This window comes from Ahaetulla prasina, chromosome 7, assembly GCF_028640845.1.
Source record: "Ahaetulla prasina isolate Xishuangbanna chromosome 7, ASM2864084v1, whole genome shotgun sequence".
Taxonomy (NCBI): Eukaryota; Metazoa; Chordata; class Lepidosauria; order Squamata; family Colubridae; genus Ahaetulla; species Ahaetulla prasina.
Window position 1 is genome coordinate 28,877,476 of NC_080545.1, and position 24,133 is coordinate 28,901,608.

General features: G+C 36.6%; 1 protein-coding gene across 5 annotated transcripts in view; it reads right to left on the minus strand.

The window, feature by feature from the left end:
• CPED1 (cadherin like and PC-esterase domain containing 1) overlaps positions 1 to 24,133 on the minus strand; it is a 111,233-nt gene that overhangs the window by 40,881 nt on the left and 46,219 nt on the right. For all 5 annotated transcript variants that reach the window (XR_009156106.1, XM_058191029.1, XM_058191030.1 and 2 more), the window contains exons 6-15: positions 18,449 to 18,584; positions 16,323 to 16,491; positions 6,903 to 7,045; positions 5,517 to 5,589; positions 5,124 to 5,291; positions 4,673 to 4,777; positions 4,357 to 4,526; positions 3,303 to 3,356; positions 1,243 to 1,310; positions 623 to 667 (exon numbers count right to left, since the gene is read on the minus strand). Coding sequence is in view for 4 of the 5 variants with exons in the window: in XM_058191029.1 (XP_058047012.1) it covers positions 623 to 667; positions 1,243 to 1,310; positions 3,303 to 3,356; positions 4,357 to 4,526; positions 4,673 to 4,777; positions 5,124 to 5,291; positions 5,517 to 5,589; positions 6,903 to 7,045; positions 16,323 to 16,491; positions 18,449 to 18,584 (1,131 nt within the window). In the remaining variant the exon portion in view is untranslated. The remainder of the gene's footprint in view (positions 1 to 622; positions 668 to 1,242; positions 1,311 to 3,302; positions 3,357 to 4,356; positions 4,527 to 4,672; positions 4,778 to 5,123; positions 5,292 to 5,516; positions 5,590 to 6,902; positions 7,046 to 16,322; positions 16,492 to 18,448; positions 18,585 to 24,133) is intronic.

The following is a 24,133-nucleotide window of genomic DNA, read 5'->3' on the forward strand; positions in this document are numbered from 1 at the left end:
ACAGAATATCATGACCTGGCCATCGAAACTACGCAATTATGTATGAACATGTAACAGTGATACCCACTGTCATCCGGCACTTGGCACCATGTTCAAGAATTTTACAAAATACATCAAGAAATTACAGCTTCCTGCAATAAAACCCCAGTGAGACTCTAAAAAACTGCTACTCAGAACTTTGTACATTTTAAGAAAATACTTGGTTGATACCGAGGATGCTGGCAGCAACCTATATCAACCATCAGCACCAGTCAATGATATTTATGATACATTTTAAATGTTCAGTTGACTGAGTTTCATGTTTAATGAATAAAGTATATATATATATAAAATAATAATAATAATAATAACAACAACAACAACAACAACAACAACAACAACAACAACTCAGACCTTATCTTAACAGCACTTAGGTCCTTGGTAACAACAACAACAACTCAGACCTTATCTTAACAGCACTTAGGTCCTTGGTAACAACAACAACAACTCAGACCTTATCTTAACAGCACTTAGGTCCTTGGTAAGGACTTGAACGGTTAAGTTTTTACCAGTCACAGACTGTGAATCTAATTGAAGATTAAATCTTAACTAATAATATAATAAAATTCAGATTCTCTCTTACCATGACTGCAGTGCATTTCTTTAGCCAGATTTAAAATGTGTAGTTCTAGAAAATATAGAAACACAAGTTAAGATGGTTCATCATTCATCCACTACATCTATCTGCATTTGAGAAAAATTTCAGGGAATTTCCAAAAATCTGAATAAAACCCTATCAGTACTAATATATAGCCTTTAATAAATACAATTTATTTTCAAGAAATTATCTTTATTTTTGTCTACCATCAGCTGACCGTATAGAGTAGGGTTGATAGATTCCTGATAACTAAAACATTCCTGATAATAGCTACATTAATGATCAAAGCAAATCCTATAATGATCAGTGCCTTTAGCAGGAAAAGATGTAACAACTGACTCATGAAATCAAGTAGCCACAGGAGAATCAATAAATCCAGCTATGCAAAAACACTCCTAAATAGTTTTATGTATTCATTTAACATATGAAGTACCTAATACACTTGACTTCCACTTCATAGAAAAAAATCGAAGGGTTTTTACAGTGAGCTAAAACATATGAAATATTTTCTGTACAAAACAATCCTGTTGAAATATATATTGGTTTCTAAATGGATTTAATTTAGTGGCAAACAATATTAAATGAGTACAAAAAATTAATGTTACCTTTATCTTTTTCCTTGACTGGGGAGGATACCCTTAGTTGAATGTTGTCTTTTTCTGAATAAGAAATCCTAAAGGTTAAGTAACAGAAGAATGTCTTTATAATTAGAAACTCAAGTACAATCCAGTTAAAAGAATGTCCTACTTCCAGCAATGTTTTTTTTTTATTTTTAAATGATTTTTAAAGTTTATGAAAATGAGAATAGACTTCCAGTAGTATGGGCAAAATTTATTGTAGTCCACAATTTTATTATATGACTTGTACTGTTGCTATGATTGCTGTTACTGATTTTGTATTCTGTTTATGGTAGTCTTCAATTTATGACTATAATTGGATTTATTGTTGTAAATTGTAATGGTCATTAGTCAAGGCACTCATGTGACTAGACCTGATCTGATGATTTTTTTTTTGGTAATCATTTAGTGCAGGGGTACTCTTGGCCACAACTGGGCTGCCTATTCACAACTGGGCCGCCTGAATACGTATGCACAGCTCAACTTGTGTGAACAGTTGGCCATTGTTGTTTTTTATTCATAAAGTTTTTTATTTTTTTTAACACACATACAACAACATAAAATACAATTTTCTGAACAGAATATTGGCCAGGTTTCATATTCATACAACTTATAGTTCTTTTCTAACACATCTTATACGCTTTTATTGAAATATTTTCTCTCATTCTTTTTTCCCTTTTTAAAATTTTTGTTGTATATCTAATCTTACCCTTCACACTGAAATTTAATCTTTTATCAAACATTTTCTCCCCCCTTCTTACTCCCTTTATATTAAACCCTTTATTCCCAATTAATATTTGTAATCTTTTATATATTCTACTTATCAGACATCAAAATCAATCATGCAATTCAATAACAATTCATAACAGTGGGCCATTGTGTGCGCCCATGCACAGTTCAACTTGCACGAGTTGAGCTGTGTGTGCACGCATGTGCAATGGCCTGCCATTCATGTGGCCTGGTTCCCCTGTCCCCCCACAGAGCTGCCAAGCCACAAAGGTTGGGGATTGCTGATTTAGTGAATCAATAGTGGTTAAGCCGCTTAACCTGTAAGCCGCCCTGAGTCTTCGGAGAAGGGCGGGGTATAAATGTAAACAAAAAAAAAAAAAAAAGTGACCACTGCAATCATAAATGTAAACCCATTCTTCTGAATGGGCTTTTTTTTTTTTTTTTTTTTTTGAAACAAGTTACAAACTACGGCCATGTGAATGCTTTAACCACTGTAATTAGTTGTAAAGGACAGCTGGTTATCAAGTTCTGAAAATATGGTCATGTGACCATTGAATAGGGTGGCACAATATTTTATGACAGTCAGAAGTGCTTTATGGATCATAAATCACTTATTCTGGGTCTGTTATATTTTTGAACAGTCTTTAAGAAGCTAGTCATAAGTCAAGGACTACAACTAGTGATTTTCAGGATTTTTAAAATGATGAAATATACTCATTTGCTTAAAATTAGTAATGAAATATGGAAAAATATAAACAATTTCTTGTTTTGTATGTATATTTCCCTCATTTACCCCATTTTTAAATTTCTCATAGTCAAAAAACATCTATTAAACTGTATCCAAAAAAAGAACTTTTCATCCAACAGGAGGCTATTACGGACTAATAATAATACATAAAATGAACTACAGAATTGCTTTAACTTTAATACAGTAATTGAACCTAGATATATAATCATCTACTGCATTTAATTCTCATGTAAATACACTTTTATGAATTTAAGATTGCAATTTACTCTTCATTCTCAAATAATTTAATACGAGATACTTATTGACTCTAATCTCAATTTGAGTAGAATGTCTTCTTTTTCTTTAGTGCAAATAATAGGTTTTTTTATTGGATGTATCTAAGAATTCACAAATAATTATAATTGTAACAGAAAATTGATCATAGCTACAACTTTGTATAACTCTTAAGCTACATTTATTCCTTCAAGTCCAGCTTGATTCATGATTACTTTATGGACATAATCCAAATAACAACATGGACATTTGTGTTCCTGTCTTTGTGTGTTCCTGTCTTTCACTTTTTGGTTCTCACCCAAGATTTGACCATTTAGCTGTCATCAAAGGCTTATTTCTTGAACTGTTTTGCCTGTTGAAAAATTGTAAAAACGATTATATGTTACTAATTTATTGTGTGCTAGAAAAACAAAGAAAGACCTTGTTACAATTTGTTACAATTTGTTACTATTTGCAGAAAGAAAGAAAAAATGAAATAAAACAAAGTGATGAATAGATAAAACATTTAGAGTGTTTTAAATGTAGATGGTTAATTAAAAGTAGAGAATAAATCAAATATAAAGAATAAATCAAGCAATTAAAAATTCCAAATATGAGAAGGCATAAGGCAATAAATGCAGACATTTTTAAACTACAGTGGCAGAGTAATTAAAGTAATTAAACTATTGAAAGAACTTGTTTCTTTTATACAGATGGTTTTCTTTCCAACTTTGGATAACTTCTTATTCAGACACCTGTATTCAAATGCAGTTTCTTTCAGTTTTATTTCTATAACATCCACAGAGTATTTAGGAGTGCAATTTTCAGCTCATACTCAAAAGCCATCTATTACAGTAATAAATGTGGAAATGTAGAATTACACTTTTAAAGAGTAGCCAATCTTGTTAAAATTAATTTTATTTTGAAGTTTTTAAAATTAATAAAACCAGAGACAAATGTATTCATTGGGGATTATAGGGTTTTCTGAGCACTTAGACGTTGGGCTGATGCCATAATGTTAAGGTTTGCTGAGAGGTATTAGAAGGAGGTTTATCAGCAATTGCATTTCTGCAAAAATTACAGAACTATGTCACAACAGTATATTTTAATTTTTTTGGGGTTAATTCCTCTTAGTATTTTTTCAAATGTAGGCCTTCATTCTTTTTCTTCCCTGATTCTCTCTCATTTAAGCATAGCATCACAGATTTGGGGAAAATAAAGTTTAGCATGATTTATTTATTACAGATTAAGTGTTAATTGGTGAAGAGTTATTAATATCAGGACAATTAATCAAAATAATTGTCTAACAATCTCTTTCAAAAGATAATATGGTAAAGTTGTAAACAAAAGAAATAATCAAAATATTATCTTACCCTTTTGGAAGATTTGCAGATGCTACTTTGCTGATTCCTTGGAACTGCTTAAATAAACTTGAAAGGAACCAATGAAGAGCTAGGATGGAGTTAAGCTTTTTTCCTGGGTTCACTATACGATAAAGATCATGCAGCAAAAAATGGATTTTCGGAACAGCAGAAGGGAAAAGCTGAAAGAAAAAGCATTGGGAACAATAAGAAATGATGTCTTTCACCCCGGTATGGTGAAGAAACATTAAATAATCAAATGTATATGGAAAAATATTCACATTGGGAAAAACATTTATTATGAAATAAAACCACAAATGTCACATACCAATTCAAATTGCCCTGGATTTTGAATCCCTTTTACAAAGTTAATCAATGGATTTAATTCTTCTAATGTTAGGCAATAATCAGAATTCTCCTTGAGATGGTCATCCTGTAAATAGATAATAGGAGAACTTTGGGTAGATAAGAAAATACTGATTCATAGCATTCATATCTGGAGGAGAACTGGTACAATTATTTAGTTTTTCATTAAAATACTTATATAGGCATAGCTAATATGACAAAAAGAAAATATTAGTAATAGAGTAGTACTAGCAGCATCCCTCTTCACATTCAGACATGCAATTGTTTGCCAATTTTGTCCAAAATTTCTTAGGTGATTTAGAATGAAAGTATGCTGATAATATCAAAAGCTATTGGCAATTATAAGCCAGTCACAGCTTTAATACTGAAAAAACTTTTTTGTTTGCAGAATGTTGCCATATCTCAAGCCTTACCTTAATTCTTGCTGATCGATAAACATTCTGCATAGCTTCAAAGAAAGTGGAAGAAGACGTTTGATTTGATAACAGGATACTAAATGTATCTCTAAGAAGAATTTCTTTAACACTTTGGTCCTCTGAAAATGAATCTTCATCAGCTTGAAAATCAAAATATTCATGTACCTAGAATACATATTAACTGATTAAAACATTTAACCAATCTATTGATCTCAACATCTATAAATGCATAGTTCCATCAGGAAATGTTTATCAGAATAGAAGGAGAAAACACATATGTGAACAGAAAATACTTCCCCCTTCTCTTTCAAAAAATCCTTTCACCTAATCACACAGGTCACCTACATCTCCTGTTATGTACCTATGGCAATTGTAACATGCAACGCTTACCTCAAGAACAGTAGGATAAAAAGTGGGTCCAAATCCAATATCAAAAGTTAACATCTGAAAGCAAGACCTGCACCTAAAATAAGGGAACCGAAATAAATTGATTTCATTTTTTAAAATTAACATGATACCCAAATTTAAAAGATATGAACATTTCAGAAACAAATCCGGCTAAGCTGCCTCATCATGGCATGGGAGTGGGAGGAGGGTGTATTCCTGGAAAGGATGACCAAAGAATATCAGGTGTGTATGCCAAGAGTATATACCTGTAGTTGGGACACTCCAAGTATGAAAATCATTCCTAAAGCAAGCAGACACCTAGGTTGGGCAGCAGTGATATAGGAAAGTGCTGAATTCAAATGATCAGTTCAGGGACAATGGCCAAGGCATTATTTAAACAACTCCTGTAGCTTATCAAGAAAGCTAAATGACTAGAGAATATAAAGTTATTGATGATATAAAATCAGATGATGGACATCTCAGGTTGACTGGCATTCAGCATACTACTAAGGGAATGCTAATAATCTTTTGGAATAATAATAATAATATTCATGACACAGAAAGATTAAAGCCCAACAAGTATTTAGCACTTAGATTTATATACCACTTCACAGTGCTTTACAGCCCTCTCTAAGCGGTTTACAGAGTCAGCATATTGCCCCCAACAACCTGGACTTCATAACATTTACATGTTATTTTGCCATGCAGAAAAATAAAATCCAAAGTGGCAAAGACAGAATTACAGTAGGAACATGGAACATAGGAATTATCTGCAAATTATCATGCATTATCCTTAATTTCACATGCAAACAAATTAATGCTTGGGATCATCAATACAGATTTTAATCCTACACGGAAATGGAAATTCCATATGTTCAAGATGGTTTTCAGGAAGGCCAAGGCACAAGAAATATTATTCTTGATGTTCACTGGATAGTAAGAAAGCCAAAGAATATAAAAAAGAGGTCAATATATGCTTCCCTGAATACAAGAAAGGTTTTTGATTGGAAAATCAGTCAAGCTGTGGACTGGGCTTTCCGCCTTGGATATTAAGCTTAACTTTGTTTATATTAGCATTTTGTCTTTCTTTTAGAATAAGATGTGCACAATCTTTTTAGGTGAGGACAGCACTTGGGTCAGATGGAACCAGGAAAAAGGCAGAGCCGAGTTGAAAAGAAGAATCTATCTTCTTCATTATTTATTTTACAAACATGCTTTTCATCTCATGAGCAAAATTCCAGAGCAAAAGAACATTTTTATAAATAATATAAGATATTATTAACTACTCTGCTGACTTATCATTCAATCCCAACCATTCTCTCACTTGGAATTACTTCTGGGTAAACCAAAGAACATTTCTTGGAAAATTGGCTATATTCACCCACTTACTGGCTAGTAGTTTGTGGCTGAGGCAATGCTGCTTCGCTGAAAACCTCAGTTATCAACAAGAGTTGGCTTATTGCCTCTTTCATGTCATCCAAAGCCTGCTGAGGGGAAGCAGCCCTCAAAAATGTCTGAAAAAATGTTTGCAACTGTAAAAGAAAAAGAGAAACATGTTTTTAGAATGCTCAAATATATATTTCTTTAACCCCAGGGAATTCTCAAAATATAAGCTTAATCCTGTCATTTTCCACTTAGAAAAAATAGTAGACAGTTGACTATTTAATATTCTGGAAGCAGAGATCAAGTTCAAAGAGGTTTGGAAGGATAGTTTTGTTCCTTTACAGAGTTAGCTTCAGACATACATGGAAATAAATTACAACAAAAAAAGTATACATCTGATATACATTTACATTAAATCAAGATCTCTGGAGTTGCAGAAATAATTTTATTTTCTCTTTTGGCAATGCAGGAGCTCTAAAAACTATTATTTATTTCAGTCTGAGTTTCTGGGTATTTGGAACATTATGATTTTGTTATTGACAAAATGGACAGAATCATGAAAGGTCATATGGAAAGGCTTTGAAATACTCACAATGGAGGAATGGTTAAGGACAATGACAGAATTTGCAAACACCAAAATTAACTTGTTTGAAGAGGAAAAAGACAATGACTACATTTGTCAGTAATTGGAAGCCTTTTATAGACTTCCTGCTGAAAATCGAAAAAAAATAAACTTCTGATTTATAAGTTTGATAATTAGGAATAATAGAATGTGGAAAGAATGGAACCACAATATAATTTTAGAGAGAAATGAAAAAATATAAATGCATTAATGACTGCTGTAAAAAAGATATGTTACTTCTTTATTTTTTTCTTTATTTTTTGTTGTTTCTATTTTTCTCTTATTTACTTATGACTTTGCTTTTTCTTCTTTAAAATTGCATTGGTTTTATTCTGTAAAAATATTTTAATAATAATAATAATAATAATAATAATAATAATAATAATAGTAGTAGTAGTAGTAGTAGTAGTAATAATAATAATAGTAATAATAGATTCACAGTGGTCATGAAAGGTTCATTTATGAGCAAAGTAATTCTGGAGGTTGTTATGTTCCCAGGTGCCTGCATGATCATTCATGTTTATGGACACCAGCTGTTTTTAGTTTGTTTGTTTACATTTTAAAATGATTTACCACTTTTCATTTTCTCCACAAATCTCAAACTAATGTATAATCTTTTCATAATAAAGTAGCTAAAACAATGGGTTGAAGTTTACCTTAATTGCATTTCTAAAGACCGTAATGAATGTTAAAACAATGAAGCTCAAACATCCTAGAAGGACTGCCTTTCTTCAATCCTCTCTGCATTTATTTTTGTTCCCTAAAGTATATTTCTAATTGTGCTGCATGAAGGATTAAAAGTTGATAGTTTGTAAACAACGGAATTCTAAGAGACTTCCTGTCTCTTAGAGAAATTTCTCTGCCTCTTTGTCCGTGGTATAGAAACAGACATCAGAACTTTTTTTTTTAAAATTTTGTCACAACAGTATACACAAACATTGACATAAAAAACAACAACACATCATATAAACATATATATAGGCTAAAATATGTATATATATATAAGCAAAAGTATTAATTTGATATAATGAAAGGGAACAATAGGACAGGAACGGTAGGCACTTTTGTGCATTTATGCACGCCCCTTATAGTCCTCTTAGGAATGGAATGTTCTCTCACTTTGAGGTGAGAGAACAGAATTGAAAAGAAGAAGGGAAGAAGACTTTCTTTCTTTCTTTCTTTCTTTCTTTCTTTCTTTCTTTCTTTCTTTCTTTCTTTCTTTCTTTCTTTGTTGCGAAGTCACGTCCAACCCATTGTGACCCCCATGGACAACGTTCCTCCAGGCCTTCCTGTCCTCTACCATCCTCTGGAGTCCATTTAAGCTCATGCCTACTGCTTCAGTGACTCTATCCAGCCACCTCATTCTCTGTCATCCCCTTCTTCTTTTGTCCTTAATCTTTCTCAGCATCAGCCTCTTCTCCAGTGAGTCCTTCTTTCTCATTAGGTGGCCAAAGTATTTGAGTTTCATCTTCAGGATCTGGCCTTCTAAAGAGCAGTCAGGGTTGATCTCTAGGACTGACCAGTTTGATCATCTTGCAGTCCAAGGGACTCGTAGGAATCTTCCCCAGCACCATAGTTCAAAGGCCTTAATTCTTTGGCGCTCAGCCTTTCTTATGGTGCAACTTTCACAGCTATACGTTCCAACTTGGAAAACCATAGCCTTGACTATATGCACTTTTGTTGGCAGGAAGACTAAATAAATGTCAGCTGTGCAAAAAAATGACTACGTTTGTGACTGGCTAAGTATTGTTTGTCCTTTCTTTTAAGGAATAGTTTGTTTTTCTCCCTCTACATCAAGAAAACTAATATGATGATAACAGCTATAACAATATATGGAAAATAATAATAACACTGCACAGTTTTCTTTCACTGATTATCCGGTTATCCACTTATTGGTTAAAAAGGAATCATAATAAGGAGGGGGGGGGGAAATCACAATATAACACTTGACTGAAAATAGTTTCTCTAACACATTGCCTCCATCTACTGGACATAGAATTAAGTGACTACTGTAATAGTCAAACTTTTTTTTAATTTTTGTGACTTTGAGTCAGTGTTGAATCCTGGTGACTGCCTGGACTAATTTCTGCAGTTACTTGGGAAGATCTTGAAAGTAGTTTGCCACTGCTTCTTTCCTTGAGATAAGAGAGAGGAACTGGCCCAAGATCACCCAGCTGACTTCATGGCTAAAGTGGGACAAGAACTCACAGTCTCTGTTTCCAACCTACTGCCCTAACCACTAGGCCACATTGGATCTCCATTACTCAAACTAAAAACAGTGAAAATATTATTACAAAGATAAATAATAAAGCAAAGGTAGAACCTATAAAAAAAATAAAAAGCCTAGCAAGATGAATTTCTGATCTGCATATTAATCTTGGAAGAAGAAGCTAGATTGATTTGTTGAAAAGTTCAATATAAGAACCACATCAAGCATCCTTAACTCTGAGAAGGATGAACAAGCCAATAAACTCTTTTCTACAACGTCGTTATTCTGTGGACAATTTAAGACTTGCCAGCTTTGTCTTCCTGGGCCTGGTTTGGATACCTTTCAAGCCAACTGAAGAAAAAGATCTTTTTCTGCTGTGCTGCTAGTCAGAGAAAGTCTAAAATCTATTATTTCTTATGCTGTGTTGGATGAAGATGGAGAATAAACCAGAAATGTTTATTTCTTGTTAATCTTTTCTGAACTGTATATGGAAGTTAGTACTAGAAAATATGTATAGTTGGACTTGGCTAGTACTTGGCTGGGAAGTTAGCAAGAGGCCCTAGAACCGTGATGGCAAACCTATGGCACGTGTGCCACATGCCACATGCATGGGGGGTGAGAGGCATGCGGGGAACTGCATGAATGTGGGAGTGGAGACTGTGTGGGGGGCACATGCGCATGCAGGGGAAAGGGGGCATGCAGGGGGACAGGGCGCATACAGGGGTGGGGTGCATGTGTGGGGGTGGGCACATTGCATTTTGGGGGTTCAGGTGCGCCGGCAAGCTTTTGGCACTCAGTCCTGAAAACGTTTGCCATCACTGCCCTAGAGCTATAGGCTAGATTGGCCAGCCAAAAAACAACCTGGAGAAAACCATAATAGCTCCATATACTGGTACTTGCCAGGGAAACTGTATCACTAGGCTTAAATTCACCTTGATTAATTCCTTTTTAAGGAAAAACCAAATGCTGTACTACCCTGTGATATTACTGCACCTCTTGTGTCAAATATCCATAGTCCTCATCATTGCTCACAGCAGCCAGTGATAAAGCACAGAAAAATCTTAAATACCAGCTTCCCCCCCACCCCATTATTTTTCTAAATTTAGTTCATTGTCCTTTTTGTCCTTCAGAACAGATGAGAGCAGTTCATTCTCTCGGTATGTCTGTTTTTTCTGGATAACTTGCCTATTTAAGATAATGTTTTTCCCATATATGTGTGTGATTTAATGCTCTGCAGATAGCTTGCTGGAAAAACACTGTGGTTAAAGCAAAGATTTTGGCTTTTGCTTTGCTTCAGTTTTCAAGAAAGAAGACAGGACTATTGTTGCTGAAGGCTGAACTCAAGACTATTGTGGCAACTAGAAGCTTCAGCTGACTGGTGATTTCAGTACTCAGTTACTGGATCAACTGGGAATAGATAAGATGAGCTGAAGGTGTTCCTTTCACATTCAATGCCATAAACGCACATTTGGGATCTCTGGATGGTGAGGCTAAAATAAGAAAAATGGATGTAGAGTTTGAGATGCCTATGAGATGATTTGCAAATGGAAGAGATGATGGTGGGACAGAATTCAGTAGCTTTAGACCAGGGGTGTCAAACTCAAGGCCAGATCCGGCCCATAGGGTGGTAAGATCTGGCTTGCGGGACTGGCCTGAAAACAGCAAAGGACTGGCCCGCGTGGCCTCTTGTCAATGAGAATAGAGCTTGGGAAGGCCACAGGCAGCCCTCCTGAGCTCTGTTTTCGCTGGCAGAGGGTTGCAGGAGGCTGTCACAGTCAAAAACAGAGCTCAGGAGCCCATTTTCGCTGGCAGAGCACTCGGGCGCCCCTGACACAAGTGACAGCCTGGCCATGCCCAACCTGGCCCAAGGTCAAACACAACCTTGATGCGGCCTCCAATGAAATTGAGTTTGACACCCCTGCTCTAGACAAAAAAGAGGAGCCAGGCATGAATAATCCAAATACCAGCAGGATATATATTAATTTTTTTAAACCTTACATTAATTGTTGTATTATAGCCCTCTACAGTTTACAATTCTCCTGACTGAAAATAAATTTCCAGCAGATGTAACCATTTAATAAAGTCATGAGTAATGCAGTAATGGTTGTCCTAGCCAGGAGATAAATTGCACTCCTTGATATCAAGCCAGGATGATAAGCATCTGATTATTTCCTTGCTTAGGGTGACCTTATGGCAATTTTAGCCCTTGTTCAAGAATTTCGGGGACCTGCAATTCAAGGAATAATCTGTCTCTAGGACTAATGAGTTTGGTTCAGCACAGAATTATTTTGCACTGTGTATGTTGTGGCAGAGAGATATGTCTGGGAGGCATAGTTCTCCTTATAAATCTCTTTGTGATTTGCATATGTTTGTTTTAATTATTAACTAAGTTTTAATTAACTATGCAAAGGCCATTTTTAGACATGTCTGAATATCTTAAAGAAGAAAGAGATCAAGCTGCTCCCGTTATTCCCAGATCTTAAAGACACTGAATTGTCTTTAAAGACAACTTATTTCATTATGGAAAGTAAAAGCAAACTTTTTATTATTTTTACGGAGTACCTAAGAATTTTTGATAACAAATAGTGTCCAAGCATACAGCCATTCCACAGTAATTTGCCAACCAAATGCACACAGATCATGATGTCCATATACAGTAGTTGGCAAAGTAATGGATTAATATTAATTCTTCTGTCAAAGCTGTGCCTCTGTCAGAGAGATGAAAAAAATTGCTAATGGAAGATAGGAGATGCGTCCATTTTTCTGTGACTCATCAACAATCCAGTATTTCATATCAGATTTTTTATCTTCTCCATATGATCTCCAAAGCCTCCTAAAATAAAGTTATGTGGCTGTCCAACTCATATTCATGAATCATATAGTTGCTGAGAACTCTCTGTTAACACAAGCAGGACTAAAAACAGGATCACCCACACTGTCAGTATCTGATTAGGGTGGCCAAGATCCACATTTCTATAGCAAAGGTGTTTTTCAAAAGGCAACGGGTCTTTCTTGGGTTTTTCCTTGAAAATGTTTCACTTCATGGAGGCTGATCAGACACTAGTTAGGTCATATAATAGGACCTACCTAGTGGCATTGAGGAAAGCGAGACTTTGCTACGTCTCCTCCCTCATTGCGTCGGCAGATAACCGCCCAGCCGCCCTGTTTCGGGTGACTCGCTCTCTCCTTCAACAGATTATGAAGGTGTCGTCTACATATCTGAGCCAGAGTTTGGGTTTGTGATCAGATTTTTCTAGTGCTTGGGTTTCAAAGTGTTCCATGTATAATCTGGCCACACGGGAAAGAAAAACTTGACAACTTCCTCACACACCTCAATAGCCTACACCCCAAAATACAGTTCACCATGGAAACAGAAGTTAATAACCAACTTCCCTTCCTGGATGTCTTAGTCTACAGAAAACCCAATGGCTCCCTAGGACACACCATCTACCAGAAGAAAACACACACAAACCGCTATCTGCACGCACTCTCACACCACCACCCAGCACAGATCAACTCCGTAGCCAAGACACTCATCTCCAGAACAAAATGCTTAGCTGATGAACAACACCTAAAACCCGAACTAGACACTCTCACTAACGTACTAACATCCAATGGATTCCAAACAAATAAGATTACCAAGCTAATCCAAAAAGAACCCCCCACTAAAATCCAAGACAGAGAACAAGAAAACGGCACAGCCCTCCTCCCATATATAAAAGGCACCACAGACAGAATCAGCAAGATCCTCCACAAACACAACATCAAGACAGCATTCTGCACAAACACCAAAATATCCACCATCCTAAGAAACCCCAAAGACAAAATTGAGTTAGAAAATCAAGGAGTATATGAAATCCCATGCACCGCCTGCCCCACCACATACATTGGACAAACCAACAGAAGAATAAGTGCACGCATTGAAGAACACAAGAACTCATTCAAAAAAGAGGAACCAACTTCTTCCCTGGTCCAACACTTTAAAGTCACAGGACATGATATTGACTTTAAAAAGACCAGAACTATCGCCAAAACTGAACACTTTAACAACAGAATAATCAGAGAAGCCATTGAGATAGAAAAACGCCCACACAGCATGAACAAACGAGATGATACCTCCGCCTACCAGCCATTTGGAAACCCGCCTTATTGACAAACGAGTCCCTAACACGAGGAATGACACCAGACCCACACTCACGAGGTCCACACAGGATGTCACCACCGCACATCCACCCAGAAAGCAGACCCAAACCCACACTGATCATGAAGCACGACCAAGGACCAGAAGCCAGACCGCAGCTGCAACATTAGCCATTTCAAACCCCTCCAATCCATTCATGCAGCAGACTGACACCCACTATGAAGATGTAGCACGACCACAAAGCCAAACAACAGCTATGCAGCTCACCAGCTCAAATCCCCCTGCAGCACAGACTAGACTGAGCACAACCAAGCCCCCACCAACACAGGACACACCCCAGCCAATCAGAGCACAGAAAACCCCATCCAATCAGAGCACAGCCAAGCTCCCACCCAATCAGTTCAAACCCCACTAGCAGTTAAAAGGAAGAAACAGCTGCGATCACACATTGCTCCCAGAAGCACGAAGCTGAAGCCTGAAGATGACGAATGAGACTTCGAAACGTCGCCAAGACACTTCCAATTTTACACGGAGAAAACCCGAACAACCAAAGACCTATATACAAACACCGTGAAAACCTCAGAAAACAAATATATATATATATATATATATATATATATATATATATATATATATATATATATATATATATATATATATATATATATATATATATATATATATATATATATTGTTTACATTTATATCCCGCCCTTCTCCGAAGACTCAGGGCTGCTTATAGTGTGTAAGGCAATAGTCTCATTCTATTTGTATATTTACAAAGTCAACTTATTGCCCCCCCAACAATCTGGGTCCTCATTTTACCTACCTTATAAAGGATGGAAGGCTGAGTCAACCTTGGACCTGGTGGGACTAGAACCTGCAGTAATTGCAGGCAGCTGTGTTTTAATAACAGGCTTCTTACAGCCTGAGCCACACCGCGGCCCCAAGTATATCTAGTAAAACAATTCAAATGTGAGTCTCTTACCTTGAGAATATAAATGAACGTTTTCAAAATATTGTAGAGTAAGAACAGTGGATATTTTGTACCTCATAAATTACTATTCAAGCTCTTTTTAAATTATCTAAAGGTAGAAAATGGCATTATAAAGACCTACAGACTTACTGATAAAAGGAGAGGTAAAATATAAATATATTATAATCCATGATTCTGCAATCTAATTCCTTTTCTCACTTAGGAAGCTTTGTGAGTATCTAAAATTTCTTGGTTACTGTTGCAGGCTTTGAAGGGTTGATAGAATCATACATATTTCATTGAAATAAACATAATCAAAACAATAACATTTTAATCTTTATTTTAATAGGAAAAACCAGCTTGCTTGCTTTTGGATAATTCCCTGAAGTCCATCTTTCATTTTGAAGATAGCTATTCTCATTCAATAAAGTCAGGGAAAGAGTGTTTCCTTGCCTTAAATCAGTTTCTCTTAAACTGTTCCTAAAATGTCATAGCTTGCAAATCACTGACAAACTTTAAGTTGCTTTTGAAGCTTTATCCCCAAGTTCAACAGTAACCCATCTGATCTTTTCCTTCCTAGCTGGTGTCTGTAATTTTCCCTTCAAGACTTGCAATTTCCTCCTTGTATTATCTTATAGCCCTGTATCTCTTTCCATCCATTACATCAGGGCTGTCAAATTTGCGGACCGCGGACCAGATGAGGCATGCGCTGGCCAAGCCCACACCATTGAAGGGGAAGGGGAAAAAGTCCCCATATGCCATGACAACGCAAGTTTGACACCCCTGCATTATAGTTTCCTCCTTCCAGAGAATGAAGTACCAAGCTTTCAAGAGAAGGTTCATACCTTTCAGGAGCAATGGATCCTTCTTTGACAAGCCCCTAATATTTGGACTGAGCAGCACGCTAGACTCAAAGTTGCAAAGGTACTTTGGAACAGGGTCTCCAACCTTGGCTACTTTAAGACTTGTGGACTTCAACTCCCAGAGTTCCTCAGCCAGCAAAGCTGGGAGTTGAAGTCCACAAGTCTTAAAGTGGCCAAGGTTGGAGACCCTGCTTTGGAATGTACAGGGGCATTAATTCAGCAGGTTTTTTTTTGTTTGTTTTACATTTATACCCCGCCCTTCTCCGAAGACTCAGGGCGGCTTACAATGTACCGAATGTAACTTGTTAAAGTAGTATTTCTCAAACTTGGCAACTTAAAAATCTGTGAACTTTGACTCTCAGAATGTCTCAGCAAGCATGGCTGGTTGGGGAATTCTGGAATTGGAGTCCACACATCTTAAAATTGCCGAGTTTGAGAAAGACTGCTTTAGAGCAACTGCATGTTTTCCTGACGTCATGCAGTTATGCACTGTACTGTAAATTTGGCTTTATAGAGACCTTCTCCCAAATAAAACCATTTTAATGGGAAATAAAAGCAAAAGAAACAAAAAAAGAAGCTCCCTGTTTTGAAGTGAAGAGAAAAACATAATTTTACCTTGACTGAAAAATGCTTCTTCTTAGGTGGATCCCAGACAATTCCAGTTGAATGAATGAATGCCTGTAAAGGTGTTAATGATGTCACCAACACATACACTTTGATGATGATGGAAAAATCTTGAATTTTAAAGGCTTCCTTATTTTCTGTCTTAATGGGGATTGGATGGCTGGAAAATTACAATATGATATTAGAAAGTTGTTTCTTCTGTGCAATCCTAACTAAAAAAAAAGATATTTTTTTTCTGAGTGGAAACAACAGTCTATATACATGACAAGCTAAGAGGTGACTGCTTTGTTCACTGACTTGGGAGCTCTGGCTATTTATGTAGCTTCGTATTTTATGTTTATTCAAAATGTGAATAATTTTGTGTATCCTATTATTTTTTCCTTATGAACCAGCAAGAGTCTTCGGGCATTGTAGCAACATGTACCTTGATGAACGTATCTTTTCTTTTATGTACACTGAGAGCATATGCACCAAGACAAATTCCTTGTGTGTCCAATCACACTTGGCCAATAAAAAAAATTCTATTCTATTCTATGTATAAACATGATACACAACTAAAGTAGGATTTGATGAATTATTCTGGACTTTTCTTGCTTGCTTGTTTGAAGCACATTTTGATGTTATGTTATACAAAATTAAAAAAGAGTTTCCCTATTTGTGTAGCTACTCTGACTGTCAGAAGCAAGCAAACAAGAACGTTTTTTCATGAAATGTCTTCATTAATTACATTTCAGTTGGTTATGTGACTATAGAGTCAAAGATGTCCCTAGTGCTGGACCAAGAGGCTTTGTTGCTTTAAGGACAGCTAAAATGGCCTCCTGTTCCCCATCCAGCTGTTACACCATTAAATTTAAAAAAACAACAACTGCTGCCCCATTAAAATATCAAAGCTTGCCTTCCTTTAGCAATAGCAATAGCTAGACTTACTGTAATATATCACTCCACAGTGCTTTACAGCCCTCTCTAAGTGGTTTACAGAGTCATCATATTGTCCCCAAGAATCTGGAAGAATCTTGGAAGGATGGAAGGCTGAGTCAACCCTGAGCCAGTCAGAACTGAACTCCTGGCTGGGGGCAGAGTTTGCCTGCAACACTGCATTCTAACCACTACGTCACCCTGGCTCACCAGTCAGACTTATTTTTTCACATTCTTGTGATCCTGTTTCATGATACTTCACTATAAACGTAGACCTGAAATATTGGTATTTCATATTTATTTTAAATAAATTCTATAAACTTTCATGAAAATGCTGTAAATTAGCACAAAATGATATTTTCTCCCAATATCCTAATAAAATAATAATTCCATGCTATTTATATTCTACAAATATGTACCCAGATGGATATATAGACATATGAAGAGTTTGATTGCTTATTGAATCTTATTGAATCTTGGATACAATTGCGATAGAGAGATGTATGCATACATAATATAATATAATAATATAATATAATATAATATAATATAATATAATATAATATAATATAATATAATATAATATAATATAATATAATATAATATAATATAATATAATATAATATAATATAATATAATATAATATAATATAATATAATATAATATAATATAAATATGATATAATATAATTTAGTAAAATATAATATAATATAACAACAGAGTTGGAAGGGACCTTGGAGGCCTTCTAGTCCAACCCCCTGCCCAGGCAGGAAACCCTACACCATCTCAGTCAGATGGTTATCTTTTATATATTTTCTTAATCAGAGGCTCGTTTACAGTCATATTCAAAGACTAGAGTTAGACAACTATCTCAATAGAATCAGGGCTCCTACTCTTTATCAAAGAATAGAGTTGTTAAAGTATGGTATAGGTATAATAAAGGGTTTGTTTATTTGTTTATCCTAATTCCTCTCTGCACAACAATTTGTTCCCTACAAATATTTAGTCAGTTTAATCTCAATTGCATTCAAGTCTACAATTCTGGACCCAGCAATGAAATGGAAGAAAATGATATTTGGTCAACACATGAAAAGTTTAATATTGGTCCTCCACTTACATCACAAGAAATTCAAATATAATGAACAAAATGTAGCATTTCATTCTGCCAGGGAGGTTTTGTTAAGAAAATAAAAATATCTTACTGGTGAACAACCTTGGCTGGCTGATGTAATGCTTCTATCAAACGTATCCTTTCATTCTTATCATATGATTTGAGTGTATGAAGAGATATAATTTTTGATTCTGGGCAAGCAGAAGAAATAATTGGAAGATGCAAATCTGAAAAAAAATCACATTAGGTTGGAGAGATGGAATCAAAATGAAACACTGATAGAGTTCTAATTTTATGATTTTTACTTATGTTTAATAAATTCATCTGCTATTGCAATTAGATATCTCAGAATGGCTTAAATGGAATTATTTGTGTTGCCCCATTCAAAATATATCAGGTATATACTACTTAACTTTTTCATATTCATATGACTTAATCAGTCTATTTATCAGACTTTATTTGTTATATTCTCAGCATAAATGAGATACAATTTAAAACATGATACTGACAATCGAAAGGATACTTGTTGCTAATTCATCTTAGTGATTTCAAAAAGCCATATCCTAAAATACAACATAATGTTTGGTTACAACATAAACACTAAAAAAATGTAATGTATCTATGTTCTATTTAATTTCTCCACAAAATGATTGGATTTAATCTGAAGCATAGAACTGGGCTGTAAATCCAGTTTATTGATGTAGTGGTGATAGAACAATTTTGTTTACCACCCAAAATGTTAAAACATTAAATAAAAATGTTGGATATTTTTTCTAATACACATCTGTGGAAACATTGCCAATTGAGATGTAACAACATACAATATTTTGATGCAACATTGATAAAGTATCTGTAAATTGCGCAGAATCACTTGGATAGTGAGATGCATAGGGTCTAAATTTGATTATAAATAAACAAATTGCTGCATGTCAGTTATTTGAATGAGAAAATGTTTGGATGACCTTGTCAGGACTGAGAATGCTATAGCTTGGTGATTTCTTGAATGAGAGATCTCCAAGGAATAGTAGGGGTTGAAATAAAATAAAAAATCATTGAAAATAATAGTGACATCCCAGTTTGTTATTTTTACTGAGTAAACAACATGAACATGTCCGTGAAAGTATAAACAGATGAGTTTGACTCAGATAATTAATCCTTGAAATACCAAAACTGTTATGAGATCTACCAATAGAGGGTGTGGTTTCCCTTTTCTTCTCTGTTACAAAGCCTTTTTTGTTCGTTTGTGGTGTGGTTTTTATTAACCAAGCAAAGGCCATTTTTAGACATTTCTGAATGCCTTAAGGAAGGAAGAGATCAAGCTGCTCCTGTTATTCTCTGATCTCATTACTTAACAAGAGACCACACCATGCTGAGCTGGTTTTAAAGGCAATCTATTTTATTTCATTATGGAAACGGAAAGCCAATCTTTTAAATTTTGGGGGAGTACTTAAGAACTTTTGATACAAATAGTGTCCAAACACACAGCCATTCCACTGTAATTTGACAGCTATATACACACAGATCATCGTGTGCATATACTATGTACCAGAGGTCTCCAACCTTGGTCCCTTTAAGACTTGTGGACTTCAACTCCCAGAATCCCTCAGCTAGCAAAACTGGCTGAGGAACTCTGGGAGTTGAAGTCTACAAGTCTTAAAGGGACCAAGGTTGGAGACCCCTGCTATGTACCGTAGTTAGAAAATTAATGAACTAATATTAATTCTATTGCCAAAACTGTGCATCTGTCAGAGAGATGAGAAAGTTTGCTAATGCAAGATAGGAGACATGCCCATTTTTCTGTCATTCATCAGCAGTCAAGTATTTTGTATGGGATTTTTTTTATCTTTTCCATATGATCCTCAAATCCTCAAATAAATTTACATGGCTGTCCATCCAGAATGACTCTTGAGGGACCCACAATTAAAAATAGAATAAAAACACACCAAACAACCAAATTTTAAAACAACAGAAATAGAATTAAATAATACAGCATTTGGAGACACTCAGTTAATGCAACCAAGACCAAGAAGCAGGATCAGGGCCTCATGATTGATTGCAAAGCATGGTTGGGACAATGCTGGTCTCAATGGCGGTGGGGGTTTCCTGCTAAATGACATTCTCTTGTGGATGGGACCTGGAGCCTGCCAGATCTAACAGGATGGGTAGACATCACCAGGGAGAGAGACTTTCATAGGTAACCTGGTCACAAGTCATGAAGGTAAACCACCAGCACCTTGATTTGCATCTTGGAGACTATTGGTAGCCAATCCAGATCACAGAGTAGAGATGTCATTTGCGCCAAGCGATTAGCACCCATAGCTTCTTGTTCTGCCACATTTTGCTCTAGCTGATGTTTCTAAATATTACTCAATGGGAGTCCCTTGTAGAGATCAACTATGTCAGGGGTATGAAACTCAATTTCATTGAGGGCCACATCAGACTGCCAAAACTGTGCATCTGTCAGAGAGATGAGAACAGAGTTGTGTTTGACCTCAGGGGGCAGGGGGGCATGGCCAGGGTGGGTGTGGCCAGCTCACCCTCACTGTTGTTGGGGGTGCCTGTGGTGGCCAAAGCACTCTGCCAGCGAAAACGGACTCCCGAGCGCCGTTTTTGGCTGCAGTGGTCTCCTGCAACCCTCTGCCAGTGAAAATAGAGCAGCCCTCTCAATCTCCATTTTTGCTGGCAAAGACACTGTGAGTCAATACTTCGCTGTTTCCAAGGCCAGATCTAAGCACCCTGTGGCCTTGAGTTTCACACTCCTGAGCTATGTTGTTTGATTGCATGCTTCTTCCTGGTCAGATCTAGGATTTGAGGGTGATGGTGAGCAAAAAGTGAGATTCAGGATAAGTGCAGATGGGGTGGGGGTGGGTGGGAAGAAAATCAAACAGAGTGCAAGCTTGAAAAGCCTCAGCATATTCAGACCTCTGTTAAAACAAAATTTATAATTTCTGCACTGGTTGCATGCACCAGTACTGAAATGTTTCAAGGGCAAAATTCTAAATGCATTAAGAGCCACTGAACAGAATGAAGCTTATTTAGGTTCACCTGAGTAAATATGTTAAAAGATTTGCCAGCCGGAAAATCTCATTGATTTTATCTAGCAAAGAATATTCACTGCATATGCCTTAATGAGTGAATCAGAGCTGAAATCCTTTAAAACAACATTCTTTTTTCCTTTGTATCTCATTATCTTAACAGTAAAAATATTTTTAAATAAAATAAATAAATGATTTTTTAAAAAATTAAATCTTGGAGATACAGCTGGTTTTGTCTTTCGAATGCTTTTGATATAGTTACTATTCTGTCCAAATGAGTTTTCTACAGGACATAGGTATGTGTCTTTTCTATGTGTCAGTTTAGCACCCTAAAACCTTTGCAATTTCCTTTGCAATTTTCTTTAACAGCTTTAATTCATCTTGGTTTGTTTTCAATATGGATAGAGTGCTTCCAGGTGAGTTGCATGTCTTATGTATGAAGATGCATAGAAAACATAATATGCAGCTTCCAGATAACTAGATTTGAGAAAACACTAGAATACTTATGAGATCCTACAATGAAAAGTGTCTGTTTATATCATGAGTCTGTATGTATCAAGAGTTTGTGGAGGCATGGATTAAGCAGAGTAAGAATTATTCTAATACAGTAGGAGATAATGGGATACAATATTTCCTATAAGGAAAACAGAACGAGCAAAAAATGCAAGAAAAAAAATTGAAGAAAAATAAAAAAGATATAAAAATATTGACTTTCAATATTTTTCACAGCAATTATAATTACAAAATATATTTTAACCTTCTCTCTGAAATTACTGTACATCTTATTGCTCTTCTTTCTATAACCTAACCTATCTAAACCATAAATCACAAGTTCATTTTTCTTTCATTTTTACTCAAAAAATCCATAAGAGATCTCCAGTCATCCCTAAATGTAGATATTTCCTATCTGGCTTTGCTTTTCATCACACTGCCTGGCTTCAGAAAATGAAGCAATTTCCTTTGATAACAAGTATGCACTGTGGGAGACGACTTCCGGTATCCAGCGGCAACGGACGTCTGGAAGGTTTCTCCTGCCTCCAGCGCCCGAATCCGGCCGCCGCCGAGGCCCTCAGGGGCCAGGTGTTCCGAAAAGGACACCTGCCGTACGGACGGCTCGCCAGGGGTCTCCCAGCCGATATACAGGACTGTGGGGACCGATGCTGGCGCGTCCTAGGCTTGGCGGGGTTCGGAGGCCACAGGCCGCGGCCATTATTTTGGTCGTCGCCTGGGCGCTGTGCCCGGTGACACCGGGCATTGGATTTATAACTGCAGCAGCCTGGTGGTGAACAGGGCACGGAGAAGAATTGAGGAGGAGAAGGAAGGGAATATCGGTAAACGTGAGTGGAGTGCTCCGAGTGCGGGGGTTTTCTCCCCTGCGGTTGGAAGGAGCACGAGTTATTCTGGAGAGAGGAGAACTTAAAATAAGAAGATTACCGGTTTTGTGGAGCTCTGGAGAGAAGAGGTGATGGAGAAATTTAGGAGGGAAGGTTTGAGGCCCCCCCTCCTTCTGGGGAACAGTGGTGGCGTCCAGCTTCCGCCTTCACTATGAGAATTTTGATGACATCACTTCCCTTCGGCTTCCTGGTTGACTAACTGTACTCTGGACTCGTTGCTCCTGTGAGTGCCCCCTGGTGGATCCGGAGGAAATTACAAGGATACTGTGCTTGCCTGAGGATTTTGAATACTTTTTTTTTTCAAATGGCAAAAGGTCAGAGACCAACTGCTGGAGAGATGGAGAGAATTCTGGAAAAGTTATCCAATATGGACAAGAAATTGGATGATTTGCAAAGAGGCCAAACGGAAATAAGAGCAGAAATTGTGACTATCCAAAAGGATTTAAAGGATACTCAACAAGTCTCAGCAGAAAACAAGCAGAAAGTGGAAGGTCTGGAGGGTGATATGCGGGCAGTGCAGAAAAGAGAGGAGACGACAGGCAATGCTGTGCTTGGACTACAGATGGATAAAATGTCTTATTTCCTTAGGTTTCAAAATTTGGAAGAAGTGGACCAAGAAGATTTGAGAGATGTTGTGACTAAATTGTTGGGAGAATTTCTTGGGAGAGGTGTTGATTTCATGAATTGGGATGTGGATCGAGTTTATAGAGTTAATTCGCAATATGCACGCACGCATGCAGTTCCCAGAGAGGTTCATGTCAAATTTGTGAGAAGAGGCGAGAGATGAAATTCTTAGAAAACATAGGAGTGGGGCACTGATTTACAGGGGCAGGAGATAGCCATTCTGAGGCAGATTCCCAGACAGGTACGTGAAAAAGAAAGAAATATTATTTTTGTCAAGCAAATTGTACCAGAAGGAGTGGGCTTCAGATGGCTGATGCCAGAGGGATTGATGATTTTCCGGAGGGCATTACGAAAAAAATCAGTACAATTGCGGAGGCTACGGCCTATGTGGAGGAACACAAAGCCTTCCTGGAATCAGATGACCCAGGAATTGAAGAAGGGGAGGTTATAGATCATGGGGCTGAAGCGGCTGCCGCTGTTGCGGCCCTGGGGTTGGGGCAGGCTGGACCCAGAGTTCTGGGATCCAAAACTAGGAAGTGATAAAGATATTTGGGATTGTGTTGGTTTTCCTTATTCTCTTTTGTACGATATTCTGTTTATTCTTGACTCTTCTTTATTACGTATTTAAAATTTGCAAACTTAGCTACTTCGTGTCACCTGCTTGCCTTATGGCTGTTGTATGTGTTAAAAAATTTGAGTAAAATTCTTATTTTAGATAAGAAA